The sequence below is a fragment of the Muscardinus avellanarius genome, assembly GCF_963383645.1.
Source record: "Muscardinus avellanarius genome assembly, chromosome: 18".
In the NCBI taxonomy this organism is placed as follows: domain Eukaryota; kingdom Metazoa; phylum Chordata; class Mammalia; order Rodentia; family Gliridae; genus Muscardinus; species Muscardinus avellanarius.
Genome location: NC_137804.1, coordinates 45,141,553 through 45,163,394, shown reverse-complemented (window position 1 = coordinate 45,163,394; position 21,842 = coordinate 45,141,553). Strand labels below are relative to the sequence as shown.

The 21,842-nt window shown below is 42.0% G+C and overlaps 1 protein-coding gene and 2 pseudogenes across 3 annotated transcripts; all 3 read right to left on the bottom strand.

The window, feature by feature from the left end:
* Positions 1-3,323: 3,323 nt before the first annotated feature.
* Positions 3,324-4,211, bottom strand: LOC308276388 (olfactory receptor 7E24-like; the record flags this gene model as incomplete). Its single annotated transcript, XM_080715122.1, has 1 exon — positions 3,324-4,211. The coding sequence occupies one exon, from the start codon at positions 4,209-4,211 to the stop codon at positions 3,324-3,326; it is 888 nt and encodes a 295-aa protein (XP_080571248.1).
* Positions 4,212-13,277: 9,066 nt separating this feature from the next.
* LOC308276670 (olfactory receptor 7E24-like) lies at positions 13,278-14,160 on the bottom strand (annotated as a pseudogene). The gene has a single exon. The product of its transcript is annotated as an olfactory receptor 7E24-like (transcript).
* A 4,832-nt stretch (positions 14,161-18,992) lies between these two features.
* Positions 18,993-19,909, bottom strand: LOC308276415 (olfactory receptor 7E178-like; annotated as a pseudogene). Its single transcript has one exon. The product of its transcript is annotated as an olfactory receptor 7E178-like (transcript).
* Between the last annotated feature and the right edge of the window lie 1,933 nt (positions 19,910-21,842).

The window sequence follows — 21,842 nt, the reverse complement described above, 5'->3', positions numbered from 1 at the left end:
CACACCTGTAATCTCAGCAACTGGGAGACTGAGAAAGGAGGAAGGAGGACCACAGGTTCAAGGACAGCCTCAGCAACTTGGTGAGACCCTGTTTCAACAGTCAAATAGGGCTTGGAATGTAGTTTGGAGGTAGGATGCCCCTGGGTTGAATTCCTAGAAGCACAAAAAAGAAAAAGAAAGAGACATATTCAGCCATAAAAAAGGACAAAATTATGTCATCTTTAGGTAAATGGATGGAAGTAGAGAACATTATATTAAGTGAGATCAGCCAATCCCATGAAGTCAAAGGTCATCCCATGAAGTCAAAGGTCATCCCATGAAGTCAAAGGTCATATGCTCCATACATACACGATCATGCATTGAGAGGTAAAAAAAAGTGGGTAGTGGGATGGGATGTGGAGGAAAACACACCAAAGAGATGCTGTGTGCATTTATGAATGTATGACTTTGAATATCACTATGATATATAAATATAAAGGTCATCTGATAGAAACAGTATTATTTCTAGTATAATACAAACCAAATTCTGTTTAATGTCCTCACATATATTTGTGATTCAAAAAGCACTGTATCCAAATTAAAAAAAAAAAATATATATATATGGTCTGGGAGTGTAGCCCGGAGATAGAAGGGTTTCTAAGAACCCCAGTATCACCAAAAAAAAAAAAAAAAATTAGATTGCAGCCGGGCATGGTGGCACACCTTGTAACCCCAGATTTGGGAGGCTGAAACAGGAGGATCACAGGTTTGCAGGTTCATGGGCAGCCTCAGTTACTTAGTGAGGCCTCTGCAACTTAGTGAGACCCTTTTTCTAAACAAGGAATAAAAACCAGGGCTGGGGGTATAGCCTAGAGGTAGAATGCCCATGGGTTCAACCCCCAGTAGTTCCAAAAAAATAAATGGCTTAACTATGGTTTCTCAATCTCATATGTCAATATATTTGTACCAGTATTGGGAATGGCGTAGGAAGATTTGAAAAAGCTCTGATTATTAATAAATATATTTCACAAAGCGTTTTGTGGGTAGACCTGAGGAAGGACTTGGCTTCGCCAGGTAGCAAGCAGCTAGCTATTGTAATGTAAATTAACCTAGCTAAAGGTAATTAACAAGTGGAAAGAGGAGAGGAGCTAGGGCTTCCTCATTCTAAAGACAGGTTGACATAAGAATTGATAATTTAGTTAGGATGGGGGGAGAGGATGACCTTCCAGGAAGGAGAAACCTGGATATAGCCGAAGGTCTGTGGGAAAATCAAGGGGATGGACTTGACCTATGTCAGAGTTATGTAGAACAAGATGGAGGGCCTTATGCCTATAAAAACTATTCTGGGTTCTGCATTTTGGTGATTTTGTTTGAACCCCCGCCCCCGCCACTCCTGGATGGCATGGGGCTGTCACTGTCTTCTGTATTTCCATCTTTTTAATAAACTCCTTTAAATATTCAGCAAGAGTCCTGGCTATTGCACATCTATCCTTAGCTAGCTCAGGACGAGAACCGCGGTCTTTTTTGAGGGGAATTGTTTCCAGGGGTCTAACAAAGGTCCCCGGGGACTGTTCCCCTAAACGGTAACCCTCACCCCCAAACGGTAACATCCATCTTTAACCATAACAATATTTACCTGTATAAATTTACTATATTCACTTATTGGTAGTGAGTATTGAGCCCAGAGATATTCTACTGAGTACATCCCAGGTCATTCTATTTTTAAAAATAATTTGAAACAGCTGGGCGTGATGGCGCACACTTGTAATCCCTGCGCTTGGGAGGCGGAGACAGGAGGATCGTGCAGGTTCGAAGCCAGCCGTGCTGGCTTAAGAGACCCTGTTTCCAAATAAAAAAATATAAAATAGGTCTGGGAGTGTAGCCGGAGGTAGAAGGGCTTCCAGGGACCCCAGTACCACCAAAAAAACCCCACCAACAACATCGAAAAAAAAAACAACCCAAAACACACACACACACACACACACACACACACACACACACACACACACAACCAAACCAAACTAAAATAAATAAAGAATATATAATAGGGCTGGAGGTGTAGCTCGGGGGTTGAATGCACCTGGGTTTCATCCCCTGCACTGCAAAAAATTAAAATAAAATAAATAAAATAAAAGAGACTCAACTCAAGTAATATGATATTATTGTCATTTCCCCCGGTGTGTATTTTATTCTTGTGAGTTTTTGGAAATTTTATTAATTATTTTGTTAATGCATTACAATTACACATCATAATGAGGTCCAATGTGATGCACACACACACACACACACACACACACACACACGCGCACACAAACACACACACTCCAAAATAAATTCATTCACAGTTGCCTCAAGTAAAAAAAAAATACTTAGTAATAAATTTAACCAAGGCAGTGAAATACTTCTTCAATGAAAATTATGAAACATCAGAATGTCCTCAACAGAGGTTCAGATGTACAGGCACATCTCAAGTACATTTCTTAAAAACTCTTTCCAGTTTCCTGAGTAGCAGGCAGATCAATACCTGCTTTCATGTCTCCTTGTCAAGTTCAGTGAGTTGATTACGAGCATCCAGGGGGATGTGGAGAGTGAGGAGGATATTCAGGGGTGGAAGAAACAGAGAAGTGTGCGCTGAGCTGCCTGTTCTTAATGCTTCTGTTAGCTTTTCTTATCATCTCAGTCATTCTCTTTCTCTCCTTTCTCTCTCTCCCTCGTGTGTGTGTGTGTGTGTGTGTGTGTGTGTGTGTTACTGGGATTGAACCCAGTATTGTTCTACTTCTGGGCTATACCCTCAGCTCTTCTTCCTTCCTTCCTTTCTTTCTTTCTTTCTTTCTTTCTTTCTTTCTTTCTTTCTTTCTTTCTTTCTTCTTTCTTTCTTTATCTTTCTTTTTTTTGGTGGTACTGGGGTTCCTGGAAGCCCTTCTACCTCCGGGCTGTACTCCCAGACCTATTTTTTATATTTTTATTTGGAAACAGGGTCTCTTAAGCCAGCGCGGCTGGCTTTGAACCTGCGCGATCCTCCTGTCTCCGCCTCCCAAGTGCGGGGATTACAAGCGTGCGCCACCACGCCCGGCTCTCTTTTATTTCATTTTGAAATAGAGTTTTACTAGGTTACCAAGGTCTGGCCTCAAACGTGTGATCCTCCTCCCTCAAAGTACCTTTTCCCTATTTTATTAACTCCCAAATCTCTCTCCCCAACACCAGCTACCACTATTGCATTATGAAATATAATAAGAAATTAAACCCTCCAAATGCAAAATCATGGGTGAGACAGATTGACATACTAGATATTTAGTGCTGCAATTTCCAACATACATTCCAATTGGGTGACCTGGGTCCTGAGGTTAGATGATTCTGTGGAGAAGCCTCCTGAGTGAGTTTTTAATGTCCCTGTTCCTCAAGCTATAGATGAAGGGATTCATCATAGGGGTGACCACAGTGTACATCACAGATGGCACCACACTCCTGCTGGGAGAACTGGATATGGCTGAGCCAAGGTACACTCCACAGGCTGTCCCATAAAATAAACAGACACCTGCCAGATGAGACCCACAGGTGGAAAAGGCTTTATACTTCCCACCTGAAGACTGGATTCTCAGAATGGAGGAGATGATTTTATAGTAAGAGAAAAGGATCCCTGAGATGGGAATAAAACCATAAATGATCCCAACAACATACTTGACAATGTTATTATAGAAAGTGTCAGAACAGTTCAGATTAAGGAGTTGAGAAGGATCACAGAAGAAACCAGAAATTTCCGTATCTTTGAAGTTGGTAAATGTTAAGAGAATCAAATTATGCATCTGGGAATCAAAGAAGCTAATTAAGAAAGACATCAAAACTAAGAAGCCACAGAACTGAGAGTTCATAGTAACCAGGTAGTCCAGAGGGTGACAGATGGCCACATACCGGTCATACGCCATCACAGTCAGAAGAAAATCATCCATACATGCAAAAATGATAAAAAGAGACATTTGTGTCAGGCAGCCTGTGTAAGAGATGCTGCTGCTGTGAGTTAAGATGCCCACGATCATCTCTGGGACCGTGGTGGAGATGAAACAGATGTCAACTAAAGAGAGGATGGAGAGGAAGAAGTACATGGGGGTGTGGAGGCGGGGGTCAGAGCCGATGGCCAGGACGATGAGCAGGTTCCCCAGGATGGTGACCAGGTACATGGCCAGGAAGAGTCCAGAGAGGACTTGCTGTACTTCTGGGTCTTCTGAGAGACCCATGAGATGGAATTCTGAGATACCTGTTAGATTCCATGGCTCTGTGTTGGTTTGGCACCTTTTGAAAAAGAAAAGAGAAAGGAAAAATGAAATACGTAAGCGGGCACTCAGCATTTGCAAGTGTAAACATTTGAGTTCAAATATTCACAGATAAGGCTGTATGCTGGAGATTCATAACACCGTCAACAATACTTCTCACGTGCGACATACCCAGTGTTCTTAACTCATTCGCTGTTGCTTGATTTCTGTGTTATTTACCTCTTTTGGACACACTCCTATTTCAGAACACTCAAATGAACAATGTTAGAAGACTAGAAGCATTAGAGAAAACAAGTACATGATCTGATTGCAATAAAATACAGCCTTTGGGATGTATTCATTTCGAGCCACCCCCCACCCCATGCCATTTTGGCATGGGGCTGTATTTCTATTTTCTCTATTTATATCTTTCTAATAAACTTCTTTAAATCTTTAAAAAAATAATACAACCTTTGTTTTTGGAAAAAAATGGAGAATAAGTCATAGCATTCCTTATTAAGAAAAACGTCGGAACTATCATATATTTATTATGTGAGATTATCAACGTTAATATTGGATAAATTGCTATAATACTAGATGTCAACCACTAAGCCAAGCATGGGAAGCAGGGATGGGAAGGGAACGGGGTGGGGATCGGGTAGGGGCTAACTGGGCGATGTGTGCATGTATGTCTACAAAAGTATTATTTTTATCCAAACATTATGATGTATGAATACAGTGCACCAATAAAATAAATAAATAAATAAAAGAAAAAATAAGAAAAAAGTCATTTTGATGAAAGGAAATTTAAAAGTAGTCCAAAATGCCTTATTTTTTTTTCTTTTTTGAAAAAGACGAGGGGCCGAGACGAGGGGCCCTGGATGGCGGGCGGGGGCCGCTTGGCGAGCCGCGTCTCTGCTTTTTTCAAAATTTGAAACAGGTTCTTATTAAGTTTCAGGAGGCCTCACTAAGTTGCTAAGTCTGGCTTAAAAATCTACGCTCCTCTTGTGTCAACCTCCCAAGCACTGTCATTATATGCGTGTGCCACCATGTCCAACTCACTTTGAATGTTTTAATTTTATACAGGTTTACTCGTATCAACCAATGAAATATCAGGCTCAGAAGACAGAACAACTGTACTCACCGAGGAACTACAAGCGTTGAGAAGCGCTGTGTTAGAAGATTTCCTGGCACTTAGAAAATGCTGTATGAATATGAACTACCACTATTGTCAATAATACTCTCCCCACCTATCAAAATATAAACATAACATTTGCCTCAGAACTAGCATTTAATAAAGAGTCAAATATTTACCAATGACATTTGAGTTCTCGATATTTCTGTATGATTCCATTCTTTTGCACACCTGGTCTCAAACACAGCTCCTGCCATAAATTTGGTGGGCACACTTTTCTATCAAAGTTTCAATGTCAAGACTGATTCATGAATCCATAAACAACTTCCTCCAAAGTGCCCAAATCTCATGTAACTAGCACAAAACACAATACCAATTGCCTCCCTCCCCCAGCCCAGAAATAAACTACTTGATATCAACAAAGGCCTAGGAAGTACTCTGGGAACCACATGTCTCTCTGTTTCTAAGGCTTTCAGTGACGCACAGCATGACCTCAGAAGTGCATCATTCCACCTGTAAGATCATTATCATGAAAATTCTCCATTTCACAGAAATGATCATTGCCATTCATAATAGGTGAAAGGCGGTTCCTAGTTACTATTAATCACTTACATATAGTATCCCAACGAAAACTTAGGCTTTGTCATGTATATTCACTCCTTCTTAATATTAACAATCAAAAATATCCCTGACACCTACCTAGTAATTATCCTTCAATGATAAATAATCAGGACAGTGTATACTGTACTGGGAATAGGATTACCATTTGACTCCAGTGAAGGACAAAAGAGACCAAAAGGAAAGTGAGTTAATCCACATCTTAGTCCTGTAACTCTCTGTCTTACTACTTCCTGGGAAATAGCGACTCTGATGCCCACCACGCAACAATGTGTGGGGGCATGTGCACAAAATTTGAAACCTGATAAATAATCAATGCATTTAAAAATCATAAAGCATTAAATCATATAGGAAACAGTGGGTCTACTCAGAAATACCATTGTAATGGACCCTGGAGTCTTAGAACGATGTGTCTTAGCTTGGAAATAAGGTTTGTCTGTTTCCTGTCCCTTCTCTTTGCGTTTGATGCCCGTGAATACCTCTGCCTTAGTTTTTGAATGACTGAATGTGGTAGGTGATGTCAAATGGAAGTGTAGGGCCTATGTGTTCATGGCATCAACACAAGAAAGGGGTATTAAATCATGTCCTGAAAAGGATGTAGGGAGAGATAGAAAAACACTGTGTGTTGAGGTCACACTGAATAAGGCCAGGATTTGTAAACAAAACAAAAGGGTCAGTGAGTTGGTAAACAAAGCTAGAATGCATTAAATATTTAGCACACATTTTAAAAAATTGGCTGTGACTATCACATTCAGGTCTTCCTATCCGGCTACCCAAATTGTCATGCTTGTCCTCAAGAGAAGGAAGCAACCTTTCTGACTGGCCTTCCTGCACCCAATGTCCACCCCACACTTACCGATTTGTGCTGTATCTTTGCTGGGTCATGGCCCAGGTGCAGATTCAAGGCCTTTCCCTTGCCTGGTGTCCAGTAAGCCCTTGCTCCTTCCTCAGGACCGAGGCCAGAGCAGTCTCAGAAAGGAGCTTCCTGATGCAGAGAGCAGGGTGGGGTGGTACAGGGAGGGACTAGAGACAGGGTGGACCAGAGATGCCTGGCTGAAGGACTGCAGGTACACGATGATCATTGACTATTATATGACCTTGGAGGCTCAATGCACAGAGCTCCTCATTAGCCAAAATGGTCCAGTTTCCCATCTCTAAGGACTTCCTAACACTAATGAAGGAAGAAGAGAAAATGAATGTCCGCAAGTATTTTTTGGTTCTTCCTTTAATGAATGGGAGGTTCTTGCATGGTGCTATATTCTTGCATTTCTTTTTTAAATAATCATTTGCTTTTTCTTTCCACTTCCCTCCCATTCCTTTCAGCTAGATCACCTTATTTGCTCATCTATAGATTTTCCTTTTTTATTAAGAGCTCTTCCTATGACCCCTTTCTCCCTAGCTTCTGCATATTAGGGAGAGCATTCCATTTCTTAACTTTTTGTGACTGGCTGATCCCACTTAGCAAAATGGTCTTCAGTTCCATCCATCTCCCTGCACATTCTTAAAGATCTACATTTTCCCTGCTATCAAACGGACAGCTCAGTGCCGTTAATTACACTCTGTCAATCATTCATTCTCTGAAACTTTTCATATTCCTCAAATTAGTCTTTTTTTTTTTTTTGGTGGTACTGGGGGTGGAACCCAGAGGCTTTCTACCTCCGGGCTATACTCCCAGACCTATTTTCTATTTTATTTGGAAACAGGGTCTCGCTAAGTTGCTGAGAGCCTCACTAAGTAGCTGAGGCTGGCTTTGAACCTGCGCGATCCTCCTGCCTCAGCCTCCCAAGTGCGGGGATTACAAGTGTGCACCGCCACGCCCGGCTCAAATTAGTCTTTATATTCATTTACAATTATTTTATCTTCACATTCCACAACAGAAAACCCAGAAATGTCCAGTTTTATATCATCCAGTAGATTAAATGTGTCTGTGAAGTACACATCCAGTACTAAGTATTTTCACTGATGCACACCATCTAATTTGTTTCTTTTTTTCCTCCAAGGATAGGGAGGTGGTCATGTACTTAGGAAGGTAAAATAACACTTCTCTGTTGTGTTACATTTTCTTTTTTTAATGTGTTATTTCTTTAATTTGGATCCAAAATCTCACACGTTTTCTCCCTTGCTAAGATGTAAATGTCAGGTCCTATATTTCTTGTTAGAGTTTGCAACAGAAATTATCCTTAAATCCTTTACAAAGGAGAGATACTTATTTTTATTCATGATGGTAACCACAGTATCTGATTTGTAGGGAGGAGCACTGTTTCATTTTTAAGTTATTTATTTATTTATTGGTGGGACTGGGAGTGGAACCCAGGGGCTTTTCTGCCTCCAGGCTGTGATCCCAGACCTATTTTATACTTTATTTGGAAACAGGGTCTCACTAAGTTACTGAGAGCCTCACTAAGTAGCTGAGGCTGGCTTCGAACCTGCGCGATCCTCCTGTCTCAGCTCCCAAGCGTGAGGATTACAAGCGCGTGTCACCACGCCCGGCCTTTAAGTTTATTTCTTATGAAACTACTTTAAAGCTTCTGGTGCCTCTCTCCATATTGCTAGGGTCCAGCCCTAGCAAGAGTCGAGGTTCGTGTGTTGGTGAGAGGAAGCCGAGGTCGATGAGGGAAGAACTGCCACACGAGATCAATCTTCTCCGTTTTATTCAGGATTTGTTACAATTTTTATACTTTTTTTTGGCAGAAAAGCAAAGGTATAGTTATGCAAGCAGGATCTCCAAGGACAGGAAAAGTTTTATTTTTTCTAGAGTTCAGGGCAAGGGTGCCATTTAAATAATCGTAGTGTGCTTTGTCTCACCTCCCAAGGCCGACTCAAACTCAATCTTATACAGTGGCCCAAACTAAGGTCAGTTTGAACTTACTCTTTGGCCCAAACTTTATCCTTAGGAAAAGTTCTTTGCTGCCTGAGTTTCTCACAAGCCGCTGCCCATCAGTTTTAGTTATAATGCTTATGCACAAAATTCCAATTATACATGTTAATCCAAATAATCCTAAAATAATTTTTTGAAGAAAGGAATGCCAGACATACTTCATGGGGGACCTACGCCGTTGCGGGTCCCCTGACCGAGCTTTCTCAAGATCTGCATGCGATGCTGTGGCACTATATAGCGCATGTGACTCTATACACATGTGACTTTCCATATCCTGTGTTCATAAAGAACATTTTCTATACTTTGTACAATTGATACATAGCCAACATTGGTATTGAAAACCTGCATTTGATGTCAGATAAAAGTCAGTCATCACCAAATATATCCTATTATACTGAAGTTACAGTGTTAAAATATCCCTGCTTATCTGTTTTTCATAATCCAGTTGTGATAAAGTCACCAAAAACTTTCATCTGGCATCTGAAACAGCAATTATGTTTGGCTGCAGTAGAGGACACAGCTCCCTTGGAAGGGATTGGAAAATGGACATTTTACCCCGTAGCACTGACCTGCTACTATTTGAAGGATAGGTGTTCATACTGCTTAATACACGTGTGGAGAATGATGTCCATCTCCACTCTAGTTAAATCACCTAGTAATGAAACTCCGAAATTTGATAAATTAAATCATTTTGCTATTTTTAAATATAGAATCCAATCAGCAAGGAAAAACAAACTTAATGACAAACACAATTTTCAAAAACCATTGGAATCTGGAGCAATGTAAATTTTATTTATCTATCTATTTATTTATTTTGCGGGTCTAGGGATGGAGCCCAGGGGCATTCGACCTCCCAGCTACAACCCCTGCCCAATTTTTTATTCTTTATTTTGAAACAGGGTCTCACTGAGTTGCAGAGGGCCTCGCTAAGTAGCTGAGACTGCCCGCGAACCGCGATCCTCCTGTCTCAGCCTCCCGAATGCTGGGATGACAAGCGTGCGCCAACATGCCCGGCTAGCAATGTAAATTTTAAACTGTGCTTCAGCGTGAATCCTTAAATATATATTTATTGGTGCACTGTAATTATACAGCAGAGTGAAGTTGAAAGTGATACAAGCATACGTGCCACAGGATGTGATGTCGTTCCCTCTGAATACCACCTGTTCCAGCCCTCCCCAGCATATGTTAATGAGATTGGTATTGACACCTCCATATATGGGCATAGCATTATTTAAGTTGTTCCCATCATCAATGCCTTTTATCCACTTCCCAACTCCCTCCCCCAGCCCCATTTACTATTTTTCTAGCCCCCCTCCTCCTTTATTGGAAATCTCCTGGTTTCCTATTTTCTTCACATGTCAAAGAAAAATATTTGATCCTTGGTTTTCTGCCATTGGCTTATCTCATTAATCATAATATTCTCTAGTTCCACGCATTTTTACATTTTTCTGCAAAGGACAATTTGTTTTGTTGTTTATAGCTGAGTAGAATTCCATTGTATGTATGCGTATACATCTTTTCATCTGCTCATCCTCTGCATATACATTTTTTCATCTGGTTATCTTTTGCCAGATGCCTCTGTTGTTTCCATAACTTGATTACTGTGATTTGTGCTTCTACAGACATTGCTGTGCATGTATCACTGTAGTATTCTCCCTGTAATTCTCTTAGAAATTCACCAAGGAGTCACATAGCTGGGCCATATGGCGGTTCCATTTTGATATTTAAGTAGGCACTGGGGAATTAGGAATGAATTAGCCATTCTTCTCTAAATGGACAGAATATACTTGTAAGGGAAGAAAATGAAATGTCCTGTTACAGACATTTTAAAGAGTTATATTTGATCAAGAATATTTTGGTGGAATCATGTAAGATTAAACTAACTTATCATTATTAGTAATGCTGATATTTCGTGTTTTTTCCTTATTTTATATATCCATTGTCTATTAATCACTTATGGAGAATCCATTATCTGGGGACTTTGTTTTGGTACTGGAGGTTGAACCCAGACCCAGAGGCACTGACTGTATCTCTGAGCTATTACTAGGATCCTGTTTTGTTTTTTTTTTTAAAGAGATCTTTACTGAATTTCTGAGGGTCTAAGTGGCCGAGGTGGCTTTGAACAAGCGCTCCCGCTGTATCAGCCTCCCGAGAGCTAGGATTACCTGCATGTACCTCCACACCTGGCGCCATCATTTGTTTAACCCGTCTCTCTGCAGTCGTCACAACTACAAACCTCCTCAGATAACACTGGGGACCCTTAGAGATAATGCCTAGGAGTTAAAGCCAAATTTTCAGTGTCAGTCAATGGTATCCTACCTTTTCCATTTCTGTACCTGTAAGGAGGTTGGAGCCGAGGTAAAGGAGTGTCAATCAGAAATCTATCTGAGACACATTTGCAGGCTTTTCCAGTTTTAGTAAAACCAAGAGCTGACCACACATGCCATGTGAGACTCAGCGGGCTGAAGGCAAGACGGCAGGTTGACGTGGACGGCAGTGGGGCACTGTGGGCAGGGGTAAGAGAGAGCTGGCATCATGGTCACGCTTTGTGGGGGCTCTTCCTGGGATCTGAGCGGTCCTCTCTGCAGTACGTGCAGCGGGTGTCACTCAGTGGTGAGCCCAGGGATCTACCAGGAGTCCCAGCGAGAAGAGCAAGGTGAACAAAGGGGCTTCTCCAGGAGACAGAGAAAGCTGAATGGCTGGCTGGGTTTGCAAGGGGATGGTCTGTCAGGACTCTCCTAGCAAGATGCCTCAGGTGTAAAATCTAGACATCTACTTAAAACACAGCTCACTCTTTCTTGTGTAAAAACCTAGCACAAAACTGTGGGGTTATACCCGGTGGGATTTTACTCAGCCACAAAGAGGAAAATACATCGTTTGTGGGGAAATGGATGGAACTGAAGAACGCTATGCTAAATCAGCCAGTCACAAAAAGAAAAAAGTCGGAGACTCTCCCTAATAGGTGGAAGCTAGGGAGAAAAAGGGTCATAGGAAGAACTGTAGATGAAGAAGGAGGAACCACAGAGGAGCAAACGAAGGGACCTAGCTGAGGGGGAATGGGTGCGGAGAAGACCCTCACCAACTAAAACGTAAGGAAATAAGCAAAGACCCTCCCAGGTGCAGCCTAGTGAAGGTTCAAACTCTGGCCTCAGGATCCATCTGAACGGAGTGTTGCTTAGGAGCGCCCTAATGCAGACAGCAGTATGGGAGGCCGCCTCAGAAATCTGCGGACTGGAATAATCACCTGAAGGGCTGCAGGCACAGGCTGGGTGTTGGCTGCTAGAGGACCTTGGAAGCGCAAGGCGCAGGGCTCAAACTAGGTCACTTATTCAGTCCGCCACGACACTAAGGGCGTCCTCACATTAATGGTGGAAGAAGAGATGAAATTAAACGTCACAATTGTTTAGCTCTTCCTCTACTAACAAAGCAGCTCCGCTGTACTGTCCATTGATCCTCTTTGCCTTTATTTATTTTAATAGACTTTTATTGGGTCATTATCATTACACTTCCTAGTGAGGTTCAAATTTATACAAACATGCACACAGCACTTGGTGTGGCTCCCTCCCTGGGAGCCCACCTGCTTCTTCCTGTACATGGTAGTAAGATTGGTAGCAACACTTTCATATATAAACATAGAATTATTTGAGTTGTTTCCTTTAACAAGCCTCCTTTCCCTCTCCCTGCCTCCATCCCCGAATCCCCCCTCACTATTCTACTGGTACCTCTCCTCGTGTATCTGAAGTCCCTTTTATTTTCTATTTTCTCTCTTGCTTCCACAAAGGAGAGGAAACACATAACCTTTAACATCCTGATAGTTCCTAATTAGTTTGTAGTCTTCCTATTATTTTGGTAAATTTAAATGACAAAATGTTACAAATCTCATTATTTCCAGGTGCATAGGTCAGAGGCATGATCACATTAACCTTGTTGTGAAACTACACCCATAATTCACCTTAAGAAACATTCCACCTTTCCAAAGGAAATTTTGTTTTCATTTGGAAAATTTCCCCAACTCCCCTTCACAACACTGCTTCCATCCATTCTACTATAAAACACGGTGAGAAGTTAGAGGCGTAGTGATACTGAGGAGGCAGGATTAACAGGACTTGATGTTCAATGCTTCTGCGTTTATTTACTTATATTTATTTATTTATTATTTATTTTTGCAGTACTGGGGATGAAACCCAGGGGCATTCTACCTTCAAGCTACACCCCAGCCCTGTTTTTTTGTTCCTTATTTTTAAACAGGGTCTCACTGAGTTGCGGAGGGCCTCACTAAGTAGCTGAGGCTGTCCGTGAACCGCGATCCTCCGGTCTCGGCCTCCTGAATGCTGGGATGACAAGTGTGCGCCACCACACCCGACTGCTTCTGCGTTTATGAGCATGCGCTGCAGCGGATTCCACCATTTTTGAAGTTAGACTATCCGATGAGGAGTCTCCACAGGGCACTCTTAATGTCCCTGTTCCTCAGGCTGTAGATGAAGGGGTTCAGCATGGGGGTGACCACTGTGCACATCACGGAGGCCACCGCACCCTTCCTGGGAGAATGTGAGACAGCTGAGCCAAGGTATGCACCAAAGGCTGTTCCAAAAAATAAGCAAACAACTGCCAGGTGAGGACCGCAGGTGGAAACAATTTTGTACCTTCCACCTGAGGATGGGAGTCTCAGAATGGAAGAAATAATTTTATAGTAAGAGATAAGGATCCCCGAGATGGGGAAAAAACCATAGATAGCACTAAAAAAATACTTTAAAATATTGTTAGTGAAGGTATCGGGACAGGTAAGATTAAGGAGCTGAGAAGGGTCACAGAAGAAATTGGAAATTTTCACATTCTTGAAGTTGGTAAATTGTAAGACAGTCAAATTATGCACCTGAGAGTCCATAAGGCTAAACAAAAAAAGACAACAAGACTAAGAAGATACACAGTCGAGGGTTCATAATGACTGGGTAATGCAGGGGGTGACAAATGGCCACATACCTGTCATAGGCCATCACCGTCAGAAGCAGGTCATCCATGCATCCAAAAATGATAAAAAGAGACATCTGTGTCAGGCAGCCCGTGTAGGAGATGACTCTGCTGCGAGTCTGGATGTCCACAATCACGTTTGGGACAGTGGTAGAGATGAAACAGATGTCGGCCAAGGACAGGTTGCAGAGGAAGAAGTACATGGGGGTGTGGAGGCGGGGGTCGGAGCCGACGGCCAGGACGATGAGCAGGTTCCCCAGGACGGTGACCAGGTACATGGACAGGAAGAGTCCGGAGAGGACGGGCTGCAGCTCTGGGTCCTCTGAGAGGCTCATAAGTTGGAATTCAGAGGCTTGAGTCATATATTGTGATTCATTGCTGCTTGGACACCTTTTGCCAAAGAAAAGAGGGTGAGAAAAAGGAAATATATAAATGCACACCTGACACACGTGAATTTCAGTAATCATTATCAAAGTTTTGACGTTTGACGTCCCCACACCTTCAACAATCATTTTCATCACTGAAAACCTGTCCTCACGACTCTTTATTTATTGCTTTGCTCCATAACCAGCCTAGAAACATTGAACCGAATAGTATCAGAAATTCAAAAGAAGTAGAGAAAAGAGCTGATGATCCCAGTGAAATACAGCTGAGTCTTATAGAGAAAAGACAGGGAGTAAGTAACAGCCTTCTTTATTAAGAAAATGTGGAATAACAAAACAAAATCAAGAAGCAATTGAACACACTTTATTTTGTGATAAGGCCCTGGAACTAATTCCTTTGTCTTAGAAAATTCAAAACACAGTGTAAGGGCTGCAGTCTCTGACCATTAAATTAAGTTTTTTTTTGTGGTTCACATGAGGAGACATGCTTCTGTGCCATGTATCTCGTAGGAGTTTTATCATTTTGAAAATTTTTCTACTCATTTCCTCCTTTGGTGGAATACAGTTTATCCTGTAAAAGTAGTGTAACGTCAAGCAAGTATGCGTGTCTTTAGGGACTTCAAATCTTATTTAAATACTGGCAACAAATGTAAAATCAGGGTACAGTGTCCCTGAAGATGATTGAAAAGCAGTAAAAGACGAGAAACACCTTGAGTAGTTAAATTTATCCGGGATTATTTTATGTGCACTTTTAGAGTATCAGTAAAATATCTGATATACAAGGGAGTCTTCACTGTTTTCTTTCTTGGCGCTGGAGAGTGAACCCAAGGCCATTCTACATTACCAGCTCTTTGTATTTTTAAACTTTGAAACAGGATCACTCAGAGTTGCTGATTGGCTTCTTGACTTCCTGAGACTGGCATTAAGGCTGTGATCCCCCTGTCTCAGCCCCCCAGGAACTGGGATCACAGCCATAAATCACTGCTTTTTTTCCCTCTTGATTATGTGATATACTGTGGCCTATTAATACGGCTCCATTGTTTTCCTGATCTTAACCCACCAAAAATATGCCTTAGGATTTTAGCACCAAAGAAATCCACAACACTCAGGTCTTAGTCCCATCATTTTTAATTCTACTTAGTAGACTTCCTGGTCAAATATTGTAGATAAGCCAGGCGTGGTGGCGCACGCTTGTGATCCCCGCGCTTGGGAGGTGGAGACAGGAGGATGGCGCAGGTTCGAAGCCAGACGCGCTGGCTTAAGAGACCCTGTTTCCAAGTAAAAAAAATAATATAAAAATAGGTCTGGGAGTGTAGCCCGGAGATAGAAGGGCTTCCAGGAACTCCAGTACCACCAAAAACAAAACAAAACAAAACAAAACAAAACAAAAACATTGTAGATACATGGATTTTAGTTCTCACTGCAGCTACATGAAGGAAACTCTGGCTCGTTATTTGTCAAGCAAAGGAGAACAGGACAGGAAGTTTTGTAGATCATCTGGCAACTTACTTATCCATAGATTGGGGAAATAACCTGCAGTCAGCCTCCCAAGTGCAGGGACTACAGGCCTGCATCACCACACTGACTACAAAACATGTGGAATTAGGAATTGGACCCTGGGACGTTCTAACTCTGAGCCATACCTCCGGCCCTATTTTATTCTTTCATTTTTGAAAGAGAGCCTCACTAAATTGCTGAGGCTGGCTGCCAATCTGACATAGCGCTGTCTCAGCCTCCCAAGAACTGGGATTACAGACCTGCACCACCACACCTGACTACAAAACACTGTAGAAGAACCCAAGTTGTGCTTCTGTGGGTGAGACTTCTGTGGGGAGTAAAACCAGCCAGGGTGGAGAACAAGCTTTCGAAAAGGTTTCTGACAAACAAAAAAAGCAAAACCGCGCATTGCACTCTACCCGCAGCTGAAGCTTCATATTTGACTCTTCCCACCCCTCCCTCCAGGCTGAGACGTCTTTCCTCAGCATGAGGAAATGACTCTTCCGAGAGTGCCTGCCACAGCCAGGAGCTTCCTCTGCACTTACTGGGTTCCGCTGCTTCCCTGCTGGGCCAGCACCCAGGAGTGCAGAGTCCAAGACCCACCCATGCCTGCTGCACAGCAGAGAAGGCCCGGGCTCTGTCTGAGGGGTTCTGGTGGGCGTACTGTCAGACAGAAGGGTCCCGAGGCAGACGACCACAGAAGGACACACAGCCACAGAGCTCGCTGGACCAAAAGCATCGACGGCGCGGCTGCAGCCCAGACTGGCTGCTGGTGATGATATGGCCTCAGGAGCTCAGTGCACAGAGCTCGTAATTAGCCAAGTGGGTCCACGCTCCCCGTCTCTAAGGACTTCCCACATTGTGTAGGAGAAAATGAGTGTCCACAAAGGTTTAGGCCCTCCCTCTTTGTAGGAGTAAGTTGAGATGTACTATCCACTTATTTCACATCTATATTCCTTTACATATCCATATATATTTTCCATCTTATTTATTTATTTATTTATTTAAAGTGGAACATATTGAAAATGACCATCTTCACTTTTATTGGAATAAAATATGAACAAAATTGCCCTTTTCTCATATTGAAAGCACACTTTGTTGATGTTAATCAAAGGTTATTGCAGATAGAAGCAGATCATCCCTGCACCCCAAAATAAGAAAAAGAGGCATCTGGCCAGGTGTGGTGGGCACGCTTGTAATCCCAGCATTTGGGAGGCTCAGACAGGAGGATCACGGTTTGTGGACAGCCTCAGCTACTTAGTGAGGCTCTTTGCAACTGAGTGAGACCCTGTTTCAAAAATAAAGAATAAAAAATAGGGTTGAGGGTGTAGCTTGGAGGTAGAATGTCCCTGGATTCCATCCCTAGTATCACACACACACACACACACACACACACACACACACACACACACACAGACATCTGTGGCAGGCAGCCTGCATAGAAGATGGCTTTGCTCTGAGTTTGAATGTCCACTATCATCTTTGGGACTGTTGTTGTTGACTTAGAGTCTTATTCTGCTGTGGTCTGAGAAAATACATGATATGATTTCTTTTTTTTTTTTTTGGTGGTACTGGGGGTGGAACCCAGGGGCTTTCTACCTCCGGACTATACTCCCAAACCTTTTTAATATTTTATTTGGAAACAGGGTCTCACTAAGTTGCTGAGAGCCTCACTAAGTAGCTGAGGCTGGCTTCGAACCTGTGCGATCCTCCCGTCTCAGCCTCCCAAGCACGGGGATGACAAGCGTGCGCCACCACGCCCGGCCTTACATGATATGATTTCAGTTTTTTTAAAATTGGTGATTGCAGTCGTACATCATGTACGTTAGGGAATTTCCCACTTCTCCCCTCCCCTCCCCCTCAGGTTCCCTCCTTTACTCGTTCATATTTCTTCTTCTTTGTCTAGAGCTCCTCCTATGACCCATCTTCTCCCTGGCTTCCACGTATTAGGGAGATCCCCACGTTTCATAATGGCCAAACTATGGAACCAGTGGACGCTAGAGAGAAAAAGAGTCATAGGAGGAGCTGTAGACGAAGAAGGAGAAACCATAGATGAGAAAGTAAGGCAGCCTAACTGAGGGGGCTGGGAGGGAGAAAGAAGGAACTTCTCTCACATATATGATGTACATTCACCGGCATTATTGAAGCTTTCTACAATTTACACACTTCAGTATTAACCCCTGAACATCTCAGTGCTGGTTATATTTACATTGTCTTTCAACCATCGCAATCATCTATCTCCTGAAATTTATTATAAACTTCCCCCCAATGAAACTTTATATTCATTTTACGTTTATCTTTTCTTACACCCCTCAGTAAAATCCAGTTGGTCCTGAAATGCCCGGTTTTGCGTCCACATTCAGATGAACTCTGTCTGGGAAGTACGTGTGTCCAATGCAAATGCTCTCATTGTTGCAAGCATCTAATTTGAGAAAGGAGTGTAGTTCTATTTCTAAGTTTATTATTATAACAACATCAAATCTTTTGGTGTCTCTTCATACCACAAATGTGAATTACTTATCATAGGTTCATGATTATTTCTTAGATTTTTCTGCAACACCAAGTTGATTGAATCCAGGGGTATTCTACCTCTGAGCTACACCCCCCAGTCTTTATCATTTTTTACTTTGATACAAGGTCTCATCACATTGCTAAAGATGGCCTCGAACCCGTAATCCTCCTGTGTCATCCTCCCAAGTACGGGGATTATAGACATGCACCACCACACTCACTCAGACCCTAATTCTGATCATGAAATGTCAACTTTAGTCATCCATCACTAAAATATCTTAAGTAAGAAATAATGGGGTCAGCATACAGATCATATAGCCTAGATTGACAGGACAGGTTCTTGAAGTTCAGTAGGTGCGGAAGCTTGGGTTAGGCTTCAGGGTTTTCCTGAGCCTAATTTCGTCTAACTGCTCCCATGTGTAACATGCATTTGGTGGAGAGCCTGGTTAAAGGAAATGAGGCCTAGATGGAGAAAGCTTTGGTACCTTCTTAGGCTCCTGCCTCAGAAGTAACCTTCCCCATCGATCTGCACTCATCAACACATGCATCTCCAGAAATTCTTCAATCTTCCCAAATCGAAGATTAACTCCCATTTAAAGATCATCCGGTTCCTGCAACCCCCAGATCCTGACCTACCACCATTCTACGATGAGTAGTAAAGACATCAAACTACAAATTATTGTGACCCAGGAGGCATGGTGAACATGTCTGTGTAGATGTTTACTTTGGTTGTACTTTTCAAAGCACATTTCAAATGGGTGCGGCTGGGACTGAGATTAGACCGTCTTGCTATAGAGCTTCCTCAGGGCCCTTTTAATGTCCCTGTTCCTCAGGCTGTAGATGAAGGGGTTCAGCATGGGGGTGACCACTGTGTACATCACAGAGGCCACTGCATTGTTTCTGGGGGTATGTGAAACAACTGAGCCAAGGTACACGCCAAAGCCTGTTCCATAAAATAAACAAACAACTGCCAGGTGAGAACTGCAGGTGGAGAAGGCTTTGTACTTTCCCCCTGAGGATGGAAGTCTTAGAACAGAGTTCTAATTTTATAGTAAGAGATAAAGATCCCTGAGATAGGGATTAAACCAAAGATGGCAACGACCAAATTCATGACTATCCTTTTGCTAACGGTGTCAGAGCAGGCAAGATTAAGAACCTGAGAAGGGTCACAGAAGAAATTAGCGATTTCCACACCTTTGAAGAAGGGATACCTTAAGGCAATCAGATCATGCAACAGAGAGTCCAGGAGGCTAGCTAACAAAGACATCAACAGTAAGAAGACACAGAGGCGAGGGTTCATGATGACTGAGTAGTGCAGGGGGTGACAGATGGCCACGAACCGGTCATAGGCCATCGCCGTCAGGAGGAGATCATCCATGCACCCAAAAATGAGAAAAAGAGACATCTGTGCCAGGCAGCCCACGTAGGAGATGACTCTGCGGTGAATCTGGAGGTCCACAATCATCTTTGGGATCATTGTGGAGATGAAGCCGATGTCAATTAAGGACAGGTTGAAGAGGAAGAAGTACATGGGGGTGTGGAGTTTGGGGTCCAGGGCAACAGCCAGGATGATGAGCAGGTTCCCCAGCACCGTGACCAGGTACATGGACAGGAAGAGTCCAGAGAGGACGTGCTGCAGTTCTGGACCCTCTGAGAGGACCAAGAGATAGAATTCTGAGACACGGGTTAGATTTTGCAGTTTTTTGTTGCTGGGACACCTTTGAAGAAAGAAAAGGTAGACGTACATTATAAACACATCAAAGTCAATCATTAAGCCAAACATGAGAAGGAGGGAGGAGGGAGGAGGGAGGGAATGGGGTGGAAATTGGGGAAGGGTAAATGAGTGCTGTGTGCATGTATGCCTCTACCATCTTATGCCCCATTAAGATGTATGTCTACAATGCACCAATAAAAAATAATAAAAAAGCCCAGCGTGGTGGTGCACGCTTGTAATCCCTGCACTTGGGAGGCGGAGACAGGAGGATCGCGCAGGTTCAAAGCCAGCCGCGCTGGCTTAGGAGACCCTGTTTCCAAATTTAAAAAAGTATAAAATAGGTCTGGGAGTGTAGCCCGGAGGTAGAAGGGCTTCCAGTACCACCAAAATAAATAAATGAATAAATAAATAAATAAATAAATAAATGAATAAATAAATAAATAAATAAATAAATAAATAAATAAATAAAATAATAAAAAAGAAAGAAAAGGCAGTGGGGCTTCCAGGAACCCCAGTACCACCAAAATGAATAAATGAATAAATGAATAAATAAATAAATAAAATAATAAAAAAGAAAGAAAAGGCAGTGGGCACAAGAAAAAAGAGAAATCTGCACACTATATATATATTTTGAATTCAAGTATTTTTATGTAGCATAATCACACTGGTGTTCCAGATCTTTAAGCAATAATTCTGGCTTGTGATAGACTCAGTTTTTCTAGAATTTTTTATTGTTGAATTCTGTGTTGAACACCTCTTATCCTCACACACGGCAGAGATACTCAACTGAGTAACATCAGAAAACCAAGGATATTACACAAAGCATGTCCATCCATGGTCACAGTAAGATACAGCCTACTCATTTAAGTCAGAATAGAGGTTAAAAATATCTTTCTCTGTTTAACAAAACGAGTCATTCTCATTGAAGGAAGTTAAGAAGCTGCTGAACACATCTATTTTATTCGAAGACAAGTCTATAAAAATTACTTAAAATATTTATAAATATTCTCAGTGTTAGAAGTCAAATTAAAATGACTAGATTATAATAAGAAAATGCTGCTAGTTATCTTCTAGTTAATCTATTATTCTTTAACTTTTTTATTATCTGCTAAACACTTTTTAAAAGCTAAACTCTTTTAAAACTTCTTTCAGATATCATAGATTAGTGGTTCTCAGTCTAATTTATCAACCCATTTATTTGCTTATTTTATTTTTAATTTTTATTGTTTTTGGTGGTACTGGGGGTGGAACCCAGAGGCTTTCTACCTCCAGGCTACACTCCCAGACCTATTTTATACTTTATTTGGAAACAGGGTCTCACTAAGTTGCTGAGAGCCTCACTCAGTAGCTGAGGCTGGCTTCGAACCTGTGCCATCCTCCTGTCTCAGCCTCCCAAGAGCGGGGATTACAAGCGTGCACCACCACGCCCGGCTATATTTGCTTATTTTAAAAATATATCTAGATACTCTTGTCACAAACCCAAATCAACTTAATTATCATATCTTCGTGTGCAGTTCTTAGTGGCTCATTCTTACATGAGAGCTGTGAAAAGTTGCACATTTTCTGGCATTTTGAAAGCACCCTGTAAGTAGTAATTCTTGCTGACGTCAATATTTGCTGCCTGTATTAAAATATCAGTGATGTATCAGAGAAAAATTATATTTAATACATATATTTATTGTTACCTATGGAATTTGTTTTTTAAATTGGTACATTGTAGTCATACATCTTAATGGGGTACAAGATAGAACAGGTATACATGTACACACCACCCATTTAGCCATTACCCAATGGAATTTGACTTTTTATATCTCTCTATGATTATATTGTCTTGTGTACCTGTCCCCCAAAGGCAACTACTGCCATGAATGAGATGAATACATTTTCCTGTCAGTGTCTCCATGTCAGCATT